Below are 18,191 nucleotides of genomic sequence, written 5' to 3'. Positions count from 1 at the left end.
TATTTTACAGATGAGTAAACTGAAGGCCTGAGAATCCAAGGGAGTTCACACAGAGCTAATTGGAAACAGGCCTGGAATTGAGATCCCAGTCACCCTGACTCACCATGCAGTGGTCATTCCTTCCCCCAACAAGACCAGCCTGGGAGAGGGGCTATTGTTCCCTGAGGACCTAATTCACTCCCAGAAGCACCCTTGATTTACACCTGGCCTGCATTAGGCATTTGCTGCAAGAGTACAGGTGCGAGTGAGCCTAGCCAGCGCAGTTGCCCTAGGAGTGGAATGGGGGGAGGGGCACGCCTGTGGGAAGGCTGGCCGCAGCAGGGCCCAGGCTGTGTGAGGAAAGCAGTCCCTGGCCAGGAGTGAGGGCAGCTGAGCAGAGAGGGTAGGGGGCCCGAATGCCCATCAGCTAACAAGTGAGGACTTTGTTTACCACCTGGAGGGGCTGAGGGGACCAGGTTCCCAGGAGGAGCTGGGAAATGGGAGGTTGGGGTTCAAAAAGAGGTCAGAGCTGCAGAGAGACATTTGGGAACCATTTTACAAAATAAGTATGGAGCCATGCTTTGCATAACAGAATTGTTTCCAGGTCCCCAGGGTGGACTTAGTTCCTTCTGCAGGGCCTCCGTCTGTGTTTCGTGGCAGGTGGCCCCTGCCCCTGAGGAGAGAAGATGAGCTCTGTATGATTAAACCTTCCTTCTAGTCCCCTCCAGCATCGCACCTACCCCAGCAAAGAACACCTACATCCACACCTCCCCTCGACCAGCAAAGGGAGTCCCCGACCTAGGAGCCCAGCCCTCTGCGCCCTCCCGGGGCCAAGGCGCTTTTCATCGCTGGCTCCCGGTGGAGAAGCTGCGTAGACCACGGTGCAGGGAGTGCCCATTTTCAGATCCAGCCATGCCTGTGTTCACTTTCACTAAACCCCTTTACAAAAGGTCCGGGGTCGTCAGAACGGAACGGCACCCGCGCTGCGGGACCGGAGATGCGGGAGGGCGAGGACACAAGAACGTAAACCCGGGGTTAAGTGGGCGGGAGGGCGAAGGGGTCACCCCGAAAAACTCGACTTTTGAGTCCCAAAGCCCTTCTACCCGCTGAATTTGAGTCCGCCGGGCGGTCCCGGAACGCACCCAGGTGGCCCCGTGTGGGACGGCGGCTGCCCCTGTGGGCTCAGCAGGGGACGGTCTACAGCACAGCCCCTCGATGCTAGAGCCCGAGGGGTCCCCAGTCTCGCTTTCCCGCCCGGCAGCACCTGTCCTCCCTCCCGGGACCCGGCGCGGGACAGCCCGGGGTGGGCGAGCGGGGCGGGGCGGCTGGGGAGGAGGGGGCGCGGAGGGAGGCGCGCGGCGGAGGCGCAGGGCGCGGCCGGGCAGGGGAGGCCCGCCGCCATTGGTCGGGTGCCCGGGGGAGGGCGGGCGTGGGGTCGGTCCCCAAACGCGCCGCCCGCCGGCCCGCAGTCTTCGCCGCCGTCCGCAGAACGAGAGCCGCGAACGCAGAGCCGGCGCCCGCCATGAGGGAGATCGTGCACATCCAGGCGGGCCAGTGCGGGAACCAGATCGGCACCAAGGTGGGCGGGCGCGGGACTCCCCTGCGGGGGGCGGCTTGCAGGCCGGGGGTCGGAGCTGGCCCTCAGTGCGGGCGGACGGCTCGGGCGCACCGCCCAGTGCCCCTCGGTCCTCGGAGCACGTCTGCCCCGCGCCGCACCCGGGAAGTGCCCGAGGAGTGGCGGCCGAGGAGGGGGCGTCTCAGCCGGGACCCCTGGCCCTTGCCCCCTCCCCACCCCCTGGGAGCGGCGGCCGGCTGCTCAGGCGCGTCTGGAATTCGGCCGCCGCGGCCCCGCGCCCCCGCCCCGCCCGGGCGGCCCTGGGGGAGGTGCGGGCGGGGGCGCCCTGGGCCCCGGGCTCTGACCGTCTGTTCCCCGCCTCGCCCTTCCGAAGTTCTGGGAAGTGATCAGCGATGAACACGGGATCGACCCGGCCGGAGGCTACGTGGGTGACTCGGCGCTGCAGCTCGAGAGAATCAACGTCTACTACAATGAGTCATCGTGTGAGTAGCTCGGCCCGCTCCCGCCCTTCCGCCGGACCCCGGCCATCCGCCTCCCGGCCTCCGACCATCCCCGCCCGGACCCTGGTCATCCCCTTTCGGGACCGCAGCCTTCTCCCGGTCTTCCCCGCCCAGACCCGGCGTTGGCGCTGGGGTGCCGCCCTCACGTGAGGACAGCTCGCGGTGGGGAGAGTTCTCCGGATGTAGCAGCACGCCGGGCTCCTGCCTTGTTCTGCCTGGGGCGGGAAATCTGCCGTCAGTTTATTTCAAATCACGGCATTCGGCCTATCCCGCGGGTTTGAGCTCTTGAACCAGACAACCCGTTAGTGCTGTGAAATCAACTTAGTCGGTCGTGTCCGGCCTCCCCCCTCCCCGCCCCCGTTTAAAATGTATTAATGGAGATTCTTGGCAAAAAAATTTGAAAAAAACTCCCTTAAATGACTTTTCTGGCCCTTTGCAGACCTTCTAAAAAACTTCATGCTCCCTGGAAGCTGAAACTGCAGACAATTCAGGGTAACTGGTGGAGTTTAGTAAAAATTCCAGGCTGTGGTTTATCCAAGTTTGGAAACAGTATCACTCCTGACCTGAATATCTACATACGTATTGTGGCTACATGTATGCATTATTTCTGCAACTATTTTTTGTTATAAAAGTGATACATGCCCTTCAGAAAACAAGAAATAACGAAGATATTGAAAGAACACCCAGAAAATTAGCTGCCCTTCCACACACATGACATATATCCCCAGAGATGATCACTCTCAGTTTTTGGAGTCATTTGCTGCTTGTCCACACAGAAGCTGGGAAGAGCGGGTTACATAAATCACTGGGTTTTATTCATTAAGCAGCAATGACAAAAGGTCTGGAATAGCAGGGCACAGAAGGTGAAATTTCTAGATAGCGTTAAGAAAAATTTTAGTGTACATTGCACTTCCTGTTAACCCTTAGGTCCAGCTTGGTTATATCCTTTCTTCAATCTGGGTGTGTGCACAGTAGGTCAGGAGTTGTGGAACAGTTCCTGGGTGCAGTCTTATTAACCCCATCCTCACTGGGAACAATTTCTTGCCCAAATGGCAAAGTGTGCTTGCAAATGAAAATGCTATACAGCAACACTCATTCATAAATGTGAGTTTCTCCCGGGAGACTGTCCATGGAGTGGTACCAGTGACGAGGTGCTCAAACTGTAGCTTGGGTTCATGTATGTGTGTGCAGGAAAGAGGTGCTGAAAAGCAGAAAGACTGTCACAGCAACACTGCAATTTGCTGCAACAAATACAGTTTATTTCCATGGAGCTAAAAAAGTAAAACTTGCCAACAGGAAAGAGGTATCAGGGTGAACTGGAAAATACAGTGGGCAGGAAGTCAGGAGACCTGATTTCTCATCCTGTTTAATCCTGGAACTTCCTCCACCCATTCATGCCTGGGCTGGTTTCCTCGCCTGAACAATTCAAGGGTGGGATTGTGTTCTCCGAGGCCCCGCCTAGTGCAAAGATTCGGTGGTTCTGAGAAAGCCAGGTGCTCTCTCTGAAGAAGCCCTGCTTCATACATTCCAGGCAGCTGTGCTGGTGGGCTTGCTATGGGGAAGTCCATTACTCTCGAAACCAGAAAGTGACCCTTGTGGGTGGCTTTGTTCTCTTCCAGCTCAGAAATATGTGCCGAGGGCCGCCCTGGTGGACTTGGAGCCCGGCACCATGGACAGTGTGCGGTCTGGGCCTTTCGGGCAGCTCTTCCGGCCTGACAACTTCATCTTTGGTAGGTTCCATCTTTCCTACTTTCTTCTTCCAATTTTTTTTTTTTTAAACATCTAACTAATTTATGTGCAAGATTAAAAGCATCACATGGCATTGAAAAGCTTAAATGGAAATCAACAGTCCCCAGCCTCATCACAGGGCACCTCTTTTAAGTCTTGACTTTTTCTCTAGGCAGGTAATCTCTGTATCTCTAAATGAAATACTGATACTGATAGTTCTTGATTTAAAAGAATTATTTAGGTATTAACTTTTCTCTCTCTCATAAATAATCATAATATGATAATCATTTGTTTTTTGTTGCTATATTGCTCATCTTTTAACTTCAGTGTGTTTATACCCATATTTGTTTTTCACTATCTATAGATAGTTTTTTCTTTCTAAAGGCTGGCACCTTGTGAGTTTTGTTTCATCAGAATTGGGCAAATCCTCCCCTCCTTTCTTCCACCTAAAAAAATGATAATAGCACCTGTCCCTTTGCAAACTCTCGAAGAAAATTATGTAGAATTAAATAAAGTGGCACCATTAGTGTTACCAGCTTTCATCACCCTGTCGCTAAGGTTTTTAGAGTCAAGCTTACTTCAAAGTGTACCAGAGGAGACAGAATCTTGGAAGATTTTGTTGGTACATGAATTTATTACCTTGTAGTGGAATCAGGCAATGACCTGTTATAAAGGTGACCCAGCAGGATGAACATTCACAAAGAGTTTGAGACCGCTAGGTATCAACCCTTCCCCATCGCTCTGACAACCCACACAACCAATGGGATGGGCAAAACTTCTGATAATGACTTGTTCAAGGGTTTTGTCACCTTTCATATTTCAGATAGACCAGGACTAGGCTCTGTGGTGCCCTTTTTCTTACATCAGAAAACCTAAATTACCAATAGTTTTATAGTCCACCAATGGGGACATTTGCATTCTTTACCTTTCTGAACTAGACCTGTGTTGCTGGAGACCATAATGGGCCCCAAGCAAAGACAGCTCTAGACCCTGCTGCCCAAAGTGGTAGCCACTAGCCACATGCGGCTCTTTAAATTTAAGTTAATTAAAATTAAATAAAATTAATTCCCTTCCTCAGTTGTACTAGCCACATTTCAAGTGCTCAATAGCTAAATGTGGCTAGTGGCTACCATATTAGACAGTGTAAATAACAACAGCTCCATCATTGCAGAAAGTTCTGTCGGACAGCAGTGCTCAAGGCCTTAATATAGTCTGCCAAATTAGGGGAATGAAGAGAGAAAGTGAAAAGCCACTAGGCAAGCACATGTCCCTTCACAGCCATTTGTATCTTAAGAGCCAAAGTAGAGTTTACAGGATGTGTGGCAGATTTAAAAGTTTTCCATCTGACAATTGTATTTTAATGTGAGATACCACATGTTCATTTATGTTATTTCTCAAAAATGACCAGTGTAACTATTAAGAAATGTGCCTAGGGGCCAGCCCTGTGGCCGAGTGGTTAAAGTTCTGCACATTCCGCTTTAGCTTCTCAGGTTCAGATCCTGGGTACAGACCTACGCCACTCATTAGCCATGCTGTGGAGGCATCCCACATACAAACAATAGAGGAAGATTGTCACAGATGTTAGCTTTCAGGGCTAATCTTCCTCAAGAGGAAGATTGGCAATGGATGTTGGCTCAGGGCGAATCTTCCTTACGAAAGAGAAAGAAAGAAAGAAATGTTCCTAGAGGGAAAAAAATATTTATCAATAGGGATACCTCAATCATTCAACAAGGAAATAAGAGACTCTTAAGGCTGATTCCTGGCTTAAAGGCACTGTGATTTAGAAATGGAATATATCAAAATTTTACATTCCAACCTCTTCCCCAAAAGGCACCAGGTAGAGATGGTTTCCTTGAGGGTAACAGAAAATTCTTGGTTATTTAAATATTTAGAATACGTTATACATGGTCAGTGTTTGATGAATGTTAGCAACAACATCCTAGGAATGCAAGGATGGTTGGACATTAAGAAGTCAGCTGATAGATTAAGAGACATCTTAATAGATGCCGCACGATATTTGCTAGAATTTAGTATGTGTTCCTGATTTGTAGAAGACAAAAAAACTTCTGTTTAAGCTAGCAACTTCCTTTATTTAAGAATAAAGAACTATCTAAGAATTATCTACCAAATCCATAGCAATGTCACTGGTGAAACATTAGAAATATTCCCAGCAAAGTTGGAAAGAAAAAGATGTCTGTTGTCTCTTTTATTATTCCATGTTCTGAAAGCTCTAGCCAGTGCACAAAGACCAGAGAAAGAAAAGAAATAGAAATCATTTAAAGAAAAACAGTATTTTTATTTGCAGATATAATAATTCTCTTGGATTTTTCAGATAGGCTGTCAGCTGGACAATGATGAGCACTTATAAGACCTCAGTAAGGCAGCCAGACACAAGATCAAAATACTCAGACATTACTGCTCTAGGGTCACCGACTGTCCAGATTTGCCTGGGACCGGGGGGTTTCCCAGGACACTGCACTTTCAGTGTTGAAACGGGTAAAGTCCTAGGCAAACTGGATCACCTTAAAGGCAATAGTCAATTATAAAATATAATGGGAAAATATTCTATTCACAATAGCCATAAAATTGTAGATACCTAGGGACAAAATTTACTAGTAATTGGGAATGAGGGGGAGTTAATTAAAACAAGATAATTTTTTTCTCCCATCAGATTGGCCAGTATTTTAAAAACTGCTAACAGCTAGTGTTGGTGAAGGTGTTTGGGGAAATAATACTTTTTAACTTTGTTCAGAGAACAACCTAAGAGATTCAGGGAATCAAGAAATTTGATCCAACAGTTTCAGTGCTAGGAGTCTGTCCCACAAAGATGCTTGCACATTCACCATGGATCCTGCACATTCATCTCTAAAAGAGCTCAGCCCCTTTGCACGCCCTCCGGTGGTGTCTGAGAACTCTGGGTCCCCTTGCCCTTCCCAGCAGCTGGTGTCAGTCCTTGTCATTGCCGTCGACTGCTCTCAGCACTCTGGATAACATTAAAATTCTCTGTTCTGAGGAGAGCAAAAGGATGACTTACCCCCGCTTTCTTTATACAGATCAACACTCTCTTTGGCTTTCTCTTACTGAGTGGGTATAGGCTCTTAGCAGCTGTAGACTGTTTCTGCACCGCCTTGCTGGGTTCCTGAGTCAGTGTAGCCAAGAAGAGAGAGCGCTGTGAGGCGGGGAAGGAGATCCGGAGACTCAGGAGAAGGGAAACCAGGCAGCTCGTTTCAGCTCTGCCACCTCTGCTGTATCAGTTCCCTTCTCCGGGCTCCTTCAGCTGTTCAGTCTGTAGCCTGAAAGGCTCCCAAGCATCTTGGGGTCCAGGCTCCTGTAAGAATCTGAGGGAAGCAACGGCCCTGTCTCTCCCACCTCCATAAAAATGCACCTCCACGTAGAGATCTGCTCACAGTTTCTTCCCTTGAAGGTTCGATGAATTTCTGGTAAGAATCTGAGAGGATAGCTAAGGTTGCTTGAACCTGAATTACCTAGGTCTAAGTAAATTTTACCAAACAAAATTAATATATTTCATTATTAAGAAAAATGTACTCTTTTTTGATAGACAATACGTATATGTACATGATATGAAATTCAAAAAATAGTGAATGTTATACAGCGGAAAGCTAATCCCTGCCTTAACTGTCTGCCCAGCTCCCCCCGGAGGCCAGGTCCTGTTGCTGACTTTGTGGATGTCCTTCCTGAGGCAGGTGCACATTAGAAGTGAATATGTGTTTATATATATAAAAATATCGTTGTTTTATTTATGTAAAATACATATCTTTCCTGCTTCTAAAAGGATATGAGACAACGTACAGTAAAGATAGCCGTAAAACGTGGCAGTTTAAAACAAAGTTAACAGGGAGCATGAATTCAGTTGTGGCTCTGGATTTCTGGCAACTAAATTCAGAAAAGGAAGCAAGGTAAGGGACATGGTTGTCATCATCTCATAAAAGAGAATATACCACCCTTTTAAAAAGGGAGGTCCCCTCCGTTCTAAATTATTTGTATTTATTTATTTTTAGTTTTCACTTCAACAAAAACTAATATATAGCCACATTATTAAAAATTAAAAACTAGAGTAAAAGAAAATTATTTCCTATGCTCATCATAGTATACTTTCATATATTTCACCCTTTGTTTCTTTCTTTTTGGCCTCCATACATTTGCCATACTCTTTCCGGTCGGGTTAGTGCCACCAGCAATGTTTGAGAGCGTAATTTCTGCTATGCTTTTGCCTCAATGTAAACTTTGAAAGAAATGTATCAACCAAATGCTCATTCTGTGAGGTACTTGGAGCAGTATAATTGACAGTGCTTTAAGAACTGCTTCATAGAAAATGTCAGAACAATTCTGAATTTGGGTCTTGTATAAGAAAAAAACTTGCACACACCTATAAACAGGACTCGTACATAGAGAAACCTGCAGACACGATATTAAAATTTGAGTCAGTGACCCTTGATCCCATGAGGAAGGTTGGTTACCTGAAACACACACACACACACACACACACACACACATACACACACACACACACATACACATGCGTGCGCGACTTTTGCTGCTTTTTGAGAGGACATAGAAAAAAATTATCCAGTTCTACATTGTTTCAATTTAAGATGTTCAAACTTATATTTGTTATATTGGGCTTCATGTAACATTGGTATGTTTTGTTTCTTATAGTGGGTAGTAGGGATGTAGCTATTCATTAAATTATTCCTCATGGGGCTGGCCCAGTGGCATGGGTTGAGTTCGCACATTCTGCTTTGGCGGCCCGGGGTTGGCTGGTTCGGATCCCGGGTGCGGACCTATGCACTGCTTGGCAAGCCATTGCTGTGGCAGGCGTCCCACATATGAAATAGAGGAAGAAGGGCACAGATGTTAGCTCAGGGCCAGTCTTCCTTAGCAAAAAGAGGAGTATTGGTGGCAGATGTCAGCTCAGGGCTAGTCTTCCTTAAAAAACAAAAATTATTCTTCATATCCTTTTATGTGCTTTAAATCTGTCATAAGAAACATGTCTTGGATGAGGCAATAGCACTTGTTTATCCACTTTCTGGAGGTTTCAAATAGGACGCTGGAGGCCAGGTGCCTTCTCTGCCTCACTTGCTCACTCAGCCCAGCTGTCTGCTCAGGACTCGGGCTTCACCCTTGGCCATCCCTCCTGTGCAGATAGGCCCTGTTGAGGTTTGAAAGAGAGTTGACTCCATGAACTGATTTTCATGAGATTGGAGCATCACAAGCAATTGAAGTCATGGTAGGCTAGAGTCTCTGAGCAGCGGCTTCAGCAATTGTGGACGTTTTCTTTGGTTTAATTTATTGGAACTGTAAACTAAGAAAGTGTGAGAAAGGTCTGGCCTTGTCTTTCTAGCTATTGATAAATGGGATAAAAAATATTAAAAACAAATTAAGACAGACCTATAGTGCCTGTTTATCTAATTTGTCGTCCTTGTAAACCTCCAAAATGTTAGAAATGACACTAGGCATTTAAACTGTCTCCAGGATTGCTTATTACATCTTTGCTTTTTTCTTACAACATGCATCCCTGTTTTGATTCAAAGTATTTAAAATTTTTAGCAGATTCTACTGATGGGAGATAGCTGTATTTAATAGTAATTTTTAAAAATTGACACTTTTAATTAAGAATTGTGAATTGTTTAAATGAACGTGCTTATTTTGTTCGGATAACATGTCTGTTATGTGGAATGGAGGAGTGTCCAGAATGCATAAACATCCTATGTTGTTCGTTTCTAAGTCATCTGGTTTAAGTTCGGTAAATAGAAGAGGCAGGACTGTCCACGAGTGGGAGATGGTTCACCCTCCGTTGGCTTTATAGCTCATTGTTTCAGAGTTAGTAAATTAAAATAAACCAGAGAAAGTTTTCTGCATTTGAGTTTTGAACATGGATATAGTTAAAAAAATCTTTTTCTTAACAAATTGCTGGTTGCATAGCAGTCATGCCTATTGCATAGTGGGAGAGAGTTTTGTGGGAGAAAATGAAACAGCAGAAAGATAACTTTCCTTTAAGCCTCCTTCTGCACCTGTAACTTTTTCTTTGACGTTCAGGGCTAGAAGAGGGGTCAGGAAGCACATACGCAGCCTTAAGGCTTAATCCATGACCCAGTGTGAGCTGCAGGCAAAGCAGAGGGTGGACTCTGAGGAAAGCGGGGGGATGCGCTGCAGCCTGCCTGCCAAAGCTTAGAGACTACAGCCTTGTGTTCCAGAATCTGGAGCCTCTGATTAATGTCACAACATCTCCTTACAGAAGATGTTCAACTCATGACCCCCAAATATTTAACTGTTGCTATGAGACAGGAGCAAAATATTTTCAGAAGTCACAGGCTTCCTCCTTTTGTCGAGAGCAGAGACAACTTCATGGCTAATCATGCTGTAAATATTGAGGAAGCCAAGTGAGTGGTGTGAGCTGGAGGAGAGTCAAGTTGAGTCAAGTTGAGTCGCTGTAGACTTAGCTCTAGAGTGAACTTGATTTGCTGTGGCTTGGATCTGCCTAAAGCCACCTACTTATTTTCCGTTGTTGGTTTCTACTCCATTTTAATGAAATAATTGCTAGGCTCTTTTTGACCATTGGACTCACAGTCCTTCCTTTGTAAAGGTTGAGCTCTACGTTGAGCTCCAGCTATGAGGCTAGCCCGGAGTTTGTTCTTCCCAAGGCCTCCCGTGTAGTCTGGCCAGGCTGCTGCCTGCAGGGTTGGGTGGGGAGGGGATGGACAGGAGTTAGTGGGGACATAGGAAGGACAGTGACCATTTCGAGCTGGATAAGAGAGGGTGGCCAGCCAGGTTTCACTGTGTGACCCCACTGGGTGGGAAGAAAGTGAATCTCTCTGTTCGTAAGAGAAAACACAGTCATCTCCTAGACAAGGAAACGGCCACCTGAGAGTGCTGGAGTGGCCAGTGCCCTCTGGTGTGCTGCCAGCATGAAGGGGCTGTCTGCCAAGCCCTGGCCCGCTCTACAGAGTCTTGGTCCTGCTGTGCCAATAGCTTTGGTGCCTTTGACAGGCTCAGTGGGGCAAAGACAGGAGGAGGGAGAGGCTGAGCTCACTTGTCAGGTGGGGCTAAGACAGACCAGTGCGGGGGCCAGCTGGGGTCTGCTTCAGATGGGCAGTTCTGCCCTACAGGAAACGTCAATATTTAATATTTAAATGTGTTTAATGTTTTCATTAGAAAGTTAAAACTTGGAGCTGGCCCGGTGGCTCAGCAGTTAAGTTCACACGTTCCAGTTTAGCGGCCCAGGGTTCGCCAGTTCGGATCCCGGGTGGGGACATGGCACTGCTTGGCAAGCCCTGCTGCGGCAGGCGTCCCACATAGAAAGTGGAGGAAGGTGGGTATGGATGTTAGCTCAGGGCCAGCCTTCCTCAGCAAAAAGAGGAGGATTGGCAACAGTTAGCTCAGGGCTAATCTTCTCAAAAAAAAGAAAAAGTTAAAACTGTTTGCACGTTTTCTCAAATGATACACAAGTATATGGTGTAAAAATGGAAGCCCCTCATCCCTTCTACTGATGGCCCTGAGATTACATTCCCTGGGGATAACTAAGTGCTGTAGACGATGGGGCTGTGTCCTGCCTGGACTTTTTCTGTGTACACATGCACTCGTCCGCATGCACACAAGTGCGTGTCCACACGTGCATACACACACAGTTGATTTTGGTTTTGCAAAATAGGATCATGCCATGCATACCTTTTTGCAGCTTTTGGGAGAGTTGAGTAACATAACTTGGACATCCCCCTTGACTGTCACAGCACCTTTCCTCTGTATGTGCGTTGTCTTTTAGTAATTCCCCACTTATTGATGACATTTAAAAATGTTTCCTTAAAGGTATGTTTTCATCTTTTAATTTTCTCTTGATTGTCATAAGGTGCATGTTTGTTTAAATTTTATAAGCAGTGTATACTATTGTTGAAATGGAACACCCCACAGTCCTGTCCTTCAGACAACCATAGTCATTAGTTCAGTGCATGTTTCTCTAATTTATTTCCTAAATGCATTTTTATTTAGATTTTATTTTTTCCTTTTTCTCCCCAAAGCCCCCCGGTACATAGCTGTATATTCTTCCATGTGGGTCCTTCTAGTTGTGGCATGTGGGACGCTGCCTCAGCGTGGTTTGATGAGCAGTGTCATGTCCGCGCCCAGGATTCGAACCAACGAAACACTGGGCCACCTGCAGCGGAGCGCGCGAACTTAACCGCTCGGCCACGGGGCCAGCCCCCCTAAATGCATTTTTAAATGTTTTGATACAGTTAACAATGTTCATTTTGCTAGCTAGCCAGGTGAAACATTTACTTGGTCCAGGATTCAAAAGGAACAAAGGGTGTACGGTGAAAATTGGATCTCCTCCCTACCCTGAGCTGGTGCCACCCCCTCCCAGACTCCTTCCCAGAGGCGCCGCTCTCAAGGGTTCTGGTGCATCCTTTCAGATACATTCTGTGCACGTACCAGCTGATACGTGCACGTCGATTACACACCTGTGAGGATAGCCAACCACACAGACCGTTTAGTTCTTCAGGGTTTTTTCCCTGTAGCAGTATATTTTGAAAATCTTTCCATCTCAGTACTGGGGTTGATGGCGATCGTTTTCCTTTGCATAGATACCATTATTGATTATTGATTTAACCAGTCCTCTGTTCATAGATATTTACATTGTCCTTTTTTTCTTTACTATTACAAACTGCTCCTCAGTGAGTATTTGTCTGTCTGTCATTTGCACATATGCAGGAGAATTCATAGAATTGCTGAGTCTGAGGGACTAATTTTGATAGATCTTGCTAAGTTGTTGTCCACAGAGGCCAGTCCTCGTCATGCCTCCAGCAGCTCATGTTTGAAGGGGCCTTGCCCTAAACTCTCGTCAACACCGTGTGCTCAAACCTTTTGAGCTCTGTCAGTTTCTTAGGGGAGAAATCGAATCTACTTGTTTAATTTGCATTTCATCTATGAGAAATAGGTCAAATATTTAAGTTATTATTATTACTTTTCCTGAGAAAGATTAGCCCTGAGCTAACATCTGCTGCCAATCATTTTCTTTTTTGCCGAGGAAGACTGGCCCTGAGCTAACATCCATGTCCATCTTCGTCTACTTTATATGTGGGGCACCTGCCTCAGCATGGCTTGCCAAGCAGTGAACTGGCAAAATCCTGGCCACTGAAGCAGAGGGCACAAACTTAACTGCTGCGCCACTGGGCGGGCCCCAGAATATTTAAGTTATTTGCATTTTCTTCTCTGTGAACTGTTTGTGTCCTTTGCTTGTTTTCCTAAAGGCTGTTGTTTTCCCTGCTGATTTGTAGGACTCCTTTAGATATTTGAGGAGAGAGCATCCCTTTGTATGTCACACAAGTCACTTATAGTCAATCCGTTTTAAACTTCCTGAAGCATCACAGAATTTCGGTTATTTTTCTTTCAACACCCGCAGTACTTAGCCCTGATAAAAATGCTATGGAGGATTCAAAGGAATTTGAGAGAACGCTCATTCCCCCCAAGACTAGGGCCTAGTACACAGCAGAATCCAGGGGTGCCTGTCAGCCAACCTCCAGTGAGTGGGCCCCTGCCCCAAAGTGTGTGAGAGTCTGCCATCTACTCGTCGTACCTGATGTTGCAGGAGGCTGGGCTCAGGAGGCGGCCTCAGTGGTGACCCTGGTGCCCAGCTCAGTTTCCCCATGGGTGTGCGCAGCTTCAGGCGTGGGCCTGCCCACCCGCAGCAGAGACTCTGAGCTCTGCCTGGTGGTTGGGAGTTGTTGCCACCAGCCAGGTGTAGCCAAAAGTCAAGTTAACCTCTTTGGAATAAACGGGGAGAGGTCCGTACAGTGCAAGGCCAGCAGAGCAGTGCTTAGCCCCGACGGGAGGACCAGCGGCCTTGGCATCTCTGCCGCCTCTTGTTTTCTGCGTCCACGTGACACGTCAGGTCACCTGCCCGCTCTCCTCTCCAGCAGCGCAACCTGGTCTCTCATTTACTACGTAGGGAGAGTTTGGTAAGGGTACTAGTGGATTTATTTTTAAATTTTTTACACATGGTTCTTTGTTTCAAAACCAGATTTGATATACCCACGTATTAAAGATTATAATACCTTTTAATAACCTTCTTTGCTTCCTAAATAACTTACCATTTTAACTATTTACTACATTGCCTTATTACTAGAATAATGAGAAATAGCAATGCCTCATTTTTATAATTTATTAAATAGGTCTCTGCATCATTTCCTCTGATTTTACTGCTTTTGTAATTTACCTTACAGTGTGCTCCAGAATTTAGTTCTCAGGGGTTTTTCTGATATTCCTTGAAATGCATATTAACATTGATTTGAATTGAAAAATAAAGTCATGTTTCTCTGACAGAAAGTAAGTCCAATTTCGAGGATTGCTCTGATAACTGCCTTTGCCAGGTAGATTATGTGACCAATAGTTTTTATAACCCGAATAAGCTAAATCTGCAGCCTATTTTTTTTTTTTCAAACTGGCCCAGAGCTAACATCTGTTGCCAATCTTTTTTTTTTTTATTTTTCTTCTTCTTCTCCCCAAAGTCCCCCAGTACATAGTTCCATATTCTAGTCATAGGTCCTTCTGGCTCTGCGGTGTGGGACGCCACCTCAGCATGGCCTGATGAGTGGTGCCATGTCCGTGCCCAGGATCCGAACCAGTGAAACCCTGGGCCGCTAAAGCGGAGCACGCGGACTTAACCACTAGGCCATGGGGCGGCCCTTGCAACCTAAAAATTTTGACAAAAATATATTTAAAACATTTCATTAAAAAGTTGTATTGGAATTAAAATTTCAGTTTTCCCAGTTCTTTCTAAGTATATTGAATTCAACAAAGTGCCTTGAAGTGAGTTAGCCTTAGGTAAGGCTTGGTAAAGCCTTTTTTGGTGTCTTCCAGAAACAGAAGAAGAGAATGATTGATGCAAGTCTGCTTGCTTCCAATTCTCCTTTCCACAAAATTGAGTTTTTGGCTGAAAGATAATTAAAAATACTTTTTGATGATAGATCGCTTTGATTTTTGGCATGTAACTGAAGAAGATCAAATAATTGAATGAGATTATTAGAAAACGACTCATTCCTATTTACATATTTATGTGGACAAGATTTCTCACTATTTATATAAGTAAAAATAAAGAAGAGGAACAAAGTTGATGCCAAACCCTGTCTCATTCTGGCAATATTTAATATTCACCCTTGGATAAATGAACACATTTTAAAGAACTATGGTTATATTGACATTTTAAACACCTTGTGATCACAGGAATTTTAAAACAGTCAATTTCAATTTAGGGTTTATTTCTGACTTTTATAGACTCTGTTGGCTACATTTAACAGAATGATGTAACAGTTTTGTTTTTAAAAGAGTATTTCTAGTATCCCAGAAATTAAAATATCATTTGCAACTATTTTCATTTATGAAAACAAATTAGATGTCAACTTAAAAATGTATGTGGGGTGTGGAGTTTTAAAATATTTTCAGGGCTTCAAAGCAACAGTGTGTGCAGTACAAGAGATGTGCATGTCCAGGAAAGTAAAAACCACTATAAGCTCCCCCCGGGCCTCTTTACCAGTTCTCGTTGAGGGCGTCCATTCATACACACACAGGTATTATTTTTACATCTTGAAAAATATGGCTTCTCTACTGATAGATCTTCAATTTTATAATGAAATGAACTGAAAAATAGGGTTTTAATTTTGTTTTAAGAGCCAGCCTTTCAGATTCTATGTTTCTTCCATAAAGTAAAATATAAATAAGCATGTTGGGGAAAATGTACCATTGTGCAGAAAGTAGACCAGCTAGAAGGTCTCTTTCTAGTTACTTGACCTCCTGGGATAAAAATACAAAAATCTTTCAGGGATGTTAGCTCCTTACATCCCCGGTCTGGAAGCAGTTTGAGGGCAGGGATGACTTGCTGTGCCGAGCATTTCATTATAGGTGCAAAACAAATAGTTGGTGCTCAGAAAACTTTGCAACAGTAATTCTCCATGATGAATGAGGGGCTCCATTACCGTGAAAAAGGATTACTGTTTTGAAAAGCAAATATTTGTACCTAGTACAAAATTGGGAAAGCTCAAAGGAGATGGGAAAGTAACTTGTTTTTTAATGTGTACAAAATTTTGTTCCCTTTAAATTTTACCATGTGCAAGAATTACCTATCTAAAAATAAGAATGGAATGACCAGGTCAAAACATGTACATATTAAAATTTCATGGGTGTCTAACTTGTCTGAGGAGGTTGCACTAATTCATGAGCCCAGCAGCAATGCTGGTGGGTGCCTGTTTCCCGCCCCTAACATTGGCCAACACTATTGTCTAATCACTTCATAACACATCTGTTCCATCCTATTTAAAAAGTATTGATAATAATGAGCAGTCCCCTCCCATCCCGCCCTATTTAAATTGCATGCTTCTCTCTTTGGCTTTATTCCAGGACAAACTGGCGCAGGGAACAACTGGGCGAAGGGGCACTACACAGAAGGAGCCGAGCTGGTGGACTCGGTGCTGGACGTGGTGAGGAAGGAGTGTGAGCACTGTGACTGCCTGCAGGGCTTCCAGCTCACCCACTCCCTCGGGGGAGGAACGGGGTCGGGCATGGGCACTCTGCTCATCAGCAAAATCCGAGAGGAGTATCCCGACAGGATCATGAACACCTTCAGTGTCATGCCCTCCCCCAAGGTCTCCGACACTGTGGTGGAGCCCTACAACGCCACCCTGTCAGTCCACCAGCTGGTGGAGAACACAGATGAAACCTACTGCATCGACAACGAGGCCCTGTACGACATCTGCTTCCGCACCCTGAAGCTCACCACGCCAACCTATGGGGACCTAAACCACCTGGTGTCCGCCACCATGAGTGGGGTCACCACCTCTCTGCGCTTCCCGGGCCAGCTCAACGCCGACCTCCGCAAGCTCGCAGTGAACATGGTCCCTTTCCCCCGCCTCCACTTCTTCATGCCTGGCTTTGCTCCCCTGACAGCCCGAGGCAGTCAGCAGTACCGGGCCCTCACGGTGCCAGAACTGACTCAGCAAATGTTCGATGCCAAGAACATGATGGCGGCCTGTGATCCGAGACACGGGCGCTACCTGACCGTGGCCACTGTCTTCCGGGGCCCCATGTCTATGAAGGAGGTGGACGAGCAGATGCTGGCCATCCAGAACAAGAACAGCAGCTACTTTGTGGAGTGGATCCCCAACAACGTCAAAGTGGCCGTGTGTGACATCCCTCCTCGGGGCCTCAAGATGGCCTCCACCTTCATTGGCAACAGCACGGCCATCCAGGAGCTGTTCAAGCGCATCTCGGAGCAGTTTTCTGCCATGTTCCGCCGGAAGGCCTTCCTGCACTGGTTTACAGGGGAGGGCATGGATGAGATGGAGTTCACAGAAGCAGAGAGCAACATGAACGACCTGGTGTCAGAATACCAGCAGTATCAAGAAGCTACGGCCAATGATGGTGAAGAAGCTTTTGAGGACGACGAAGAGGAGATCAATGAATAGAGGAGCCCCCTGTCTCAGATACCGCAATGCAGACCATCTTTAACTCCGGTGCCACCAATGGTGCCCTGGTCCAAATATGTGGGTGTAGGCCCCTGGGAAATGCAGCAACATTGTACTGTCAGTCATATGGAACAAAGTACAGTAAGATAGCAGAGAAGCGGCAGTGCTGCCCGATCTGAACATCAGCCTACAGGGATTTTCTGCTGGAGGACTTGAAAGAACTAATGGGCCAGAAATAAAGAGCTAAAGAAATAAACCTCACCTTCTATTGTTTTCAACTATGTCTGAGAATTAGCAGGGAAGTTCACACATAGTGTTTTTTCATCCTTTGTGAGGAAGCCTGAAGCTGTGCGGTGCTGCCTTATACTGAGTATGCAATTACTGAACTTTGAAACAGTCTATTCATAATAAAACACTGAAACTGCTCCTTTGTCTCTTACAGCCTCTGTTACGTGATAGATTTGTGACTTTGCATTTTTACAGTGGTTATTTGGGTCTCTTCTCTTCCTGAGTGGACTGCCCCAGCAGCTCACTAAAAGAACTCAGAGGCTGGGGCTTGTCTTCAGTTGGAGGCTTTAGGGTGGTCCCATAGCCAGAATTCTGAGCGTGAAAGCAGTGCACACGTAAGGAAAAGCCCGTGGTCCCCATTTGCAACCAGCACTCAGACACCCCGTAGAATCTTTCATCCCCATGTCGTGTCCTGGGCTGCTTGGTCCCAGCCTTCCCTAACAACTGTCCTGACATTTGCCAGAGGAGCCACAGAAAACGACCTTCAGGCTTCCATGAAGCTCTTGGCGGGTGAGGGAGACCCAACAGCGTCGGCTCTGAGCTACCGTGCTTCCTTCATGAGCACTGGGACTGGGAGCCCGGGGCCAGTGGCCAGGCCCAGCACGGAGGAAGAGGGCCCTTTTCTATGTCCTCTGTATGGTTCCATAGCTAGTC

General features: G+C 46.3%; 1 protein-coding gene across 1 annotated transcript; it reads left to right on the top strand.

The window, feature by feature from the left end:
• Positions 1-1,345: 1,345 nt before the first annotated feature.
• Positions 1,346-17,674, top strand: TUBB6 (tubulin beta 6 class V). The gene is made up of 4 exons (XM_070629617.1): positions 1,346-1,558; positions 1,929-2,037; positions 3,675-3,785; positions 16,186-17,674. Exons 1-4 carry the CDS (start codon positions 1,502-1,504, stop codon positions 17,247-17,249), a joined length of 1,341 nt encoding a protein of 446 aa, XP_070485718.1. The 5' UTR covers positions 1,346-1,501; the 3' UTR covers positions 17,250-17,674.
• Positions 17,675-18,191: the final 517 nt, after the last annotated feature.

Source organism: Equus przewalskii, chromosome 7 (genome assembly GCF_037783145.1).
Source record: "Equus przewalskii isolate Varuska chromosome 7, EquPr2, whole genome shotgun sequence".
Taxonomy (NCBI): Eukaryota; Metazoa; Chordata; class Mammalia; order Perissodactyla; family Equidae; genus Equus; species Equus przewalskii.
This window is presented reverse-complemented; position numbering and strand designations above follow the sequence as displayed.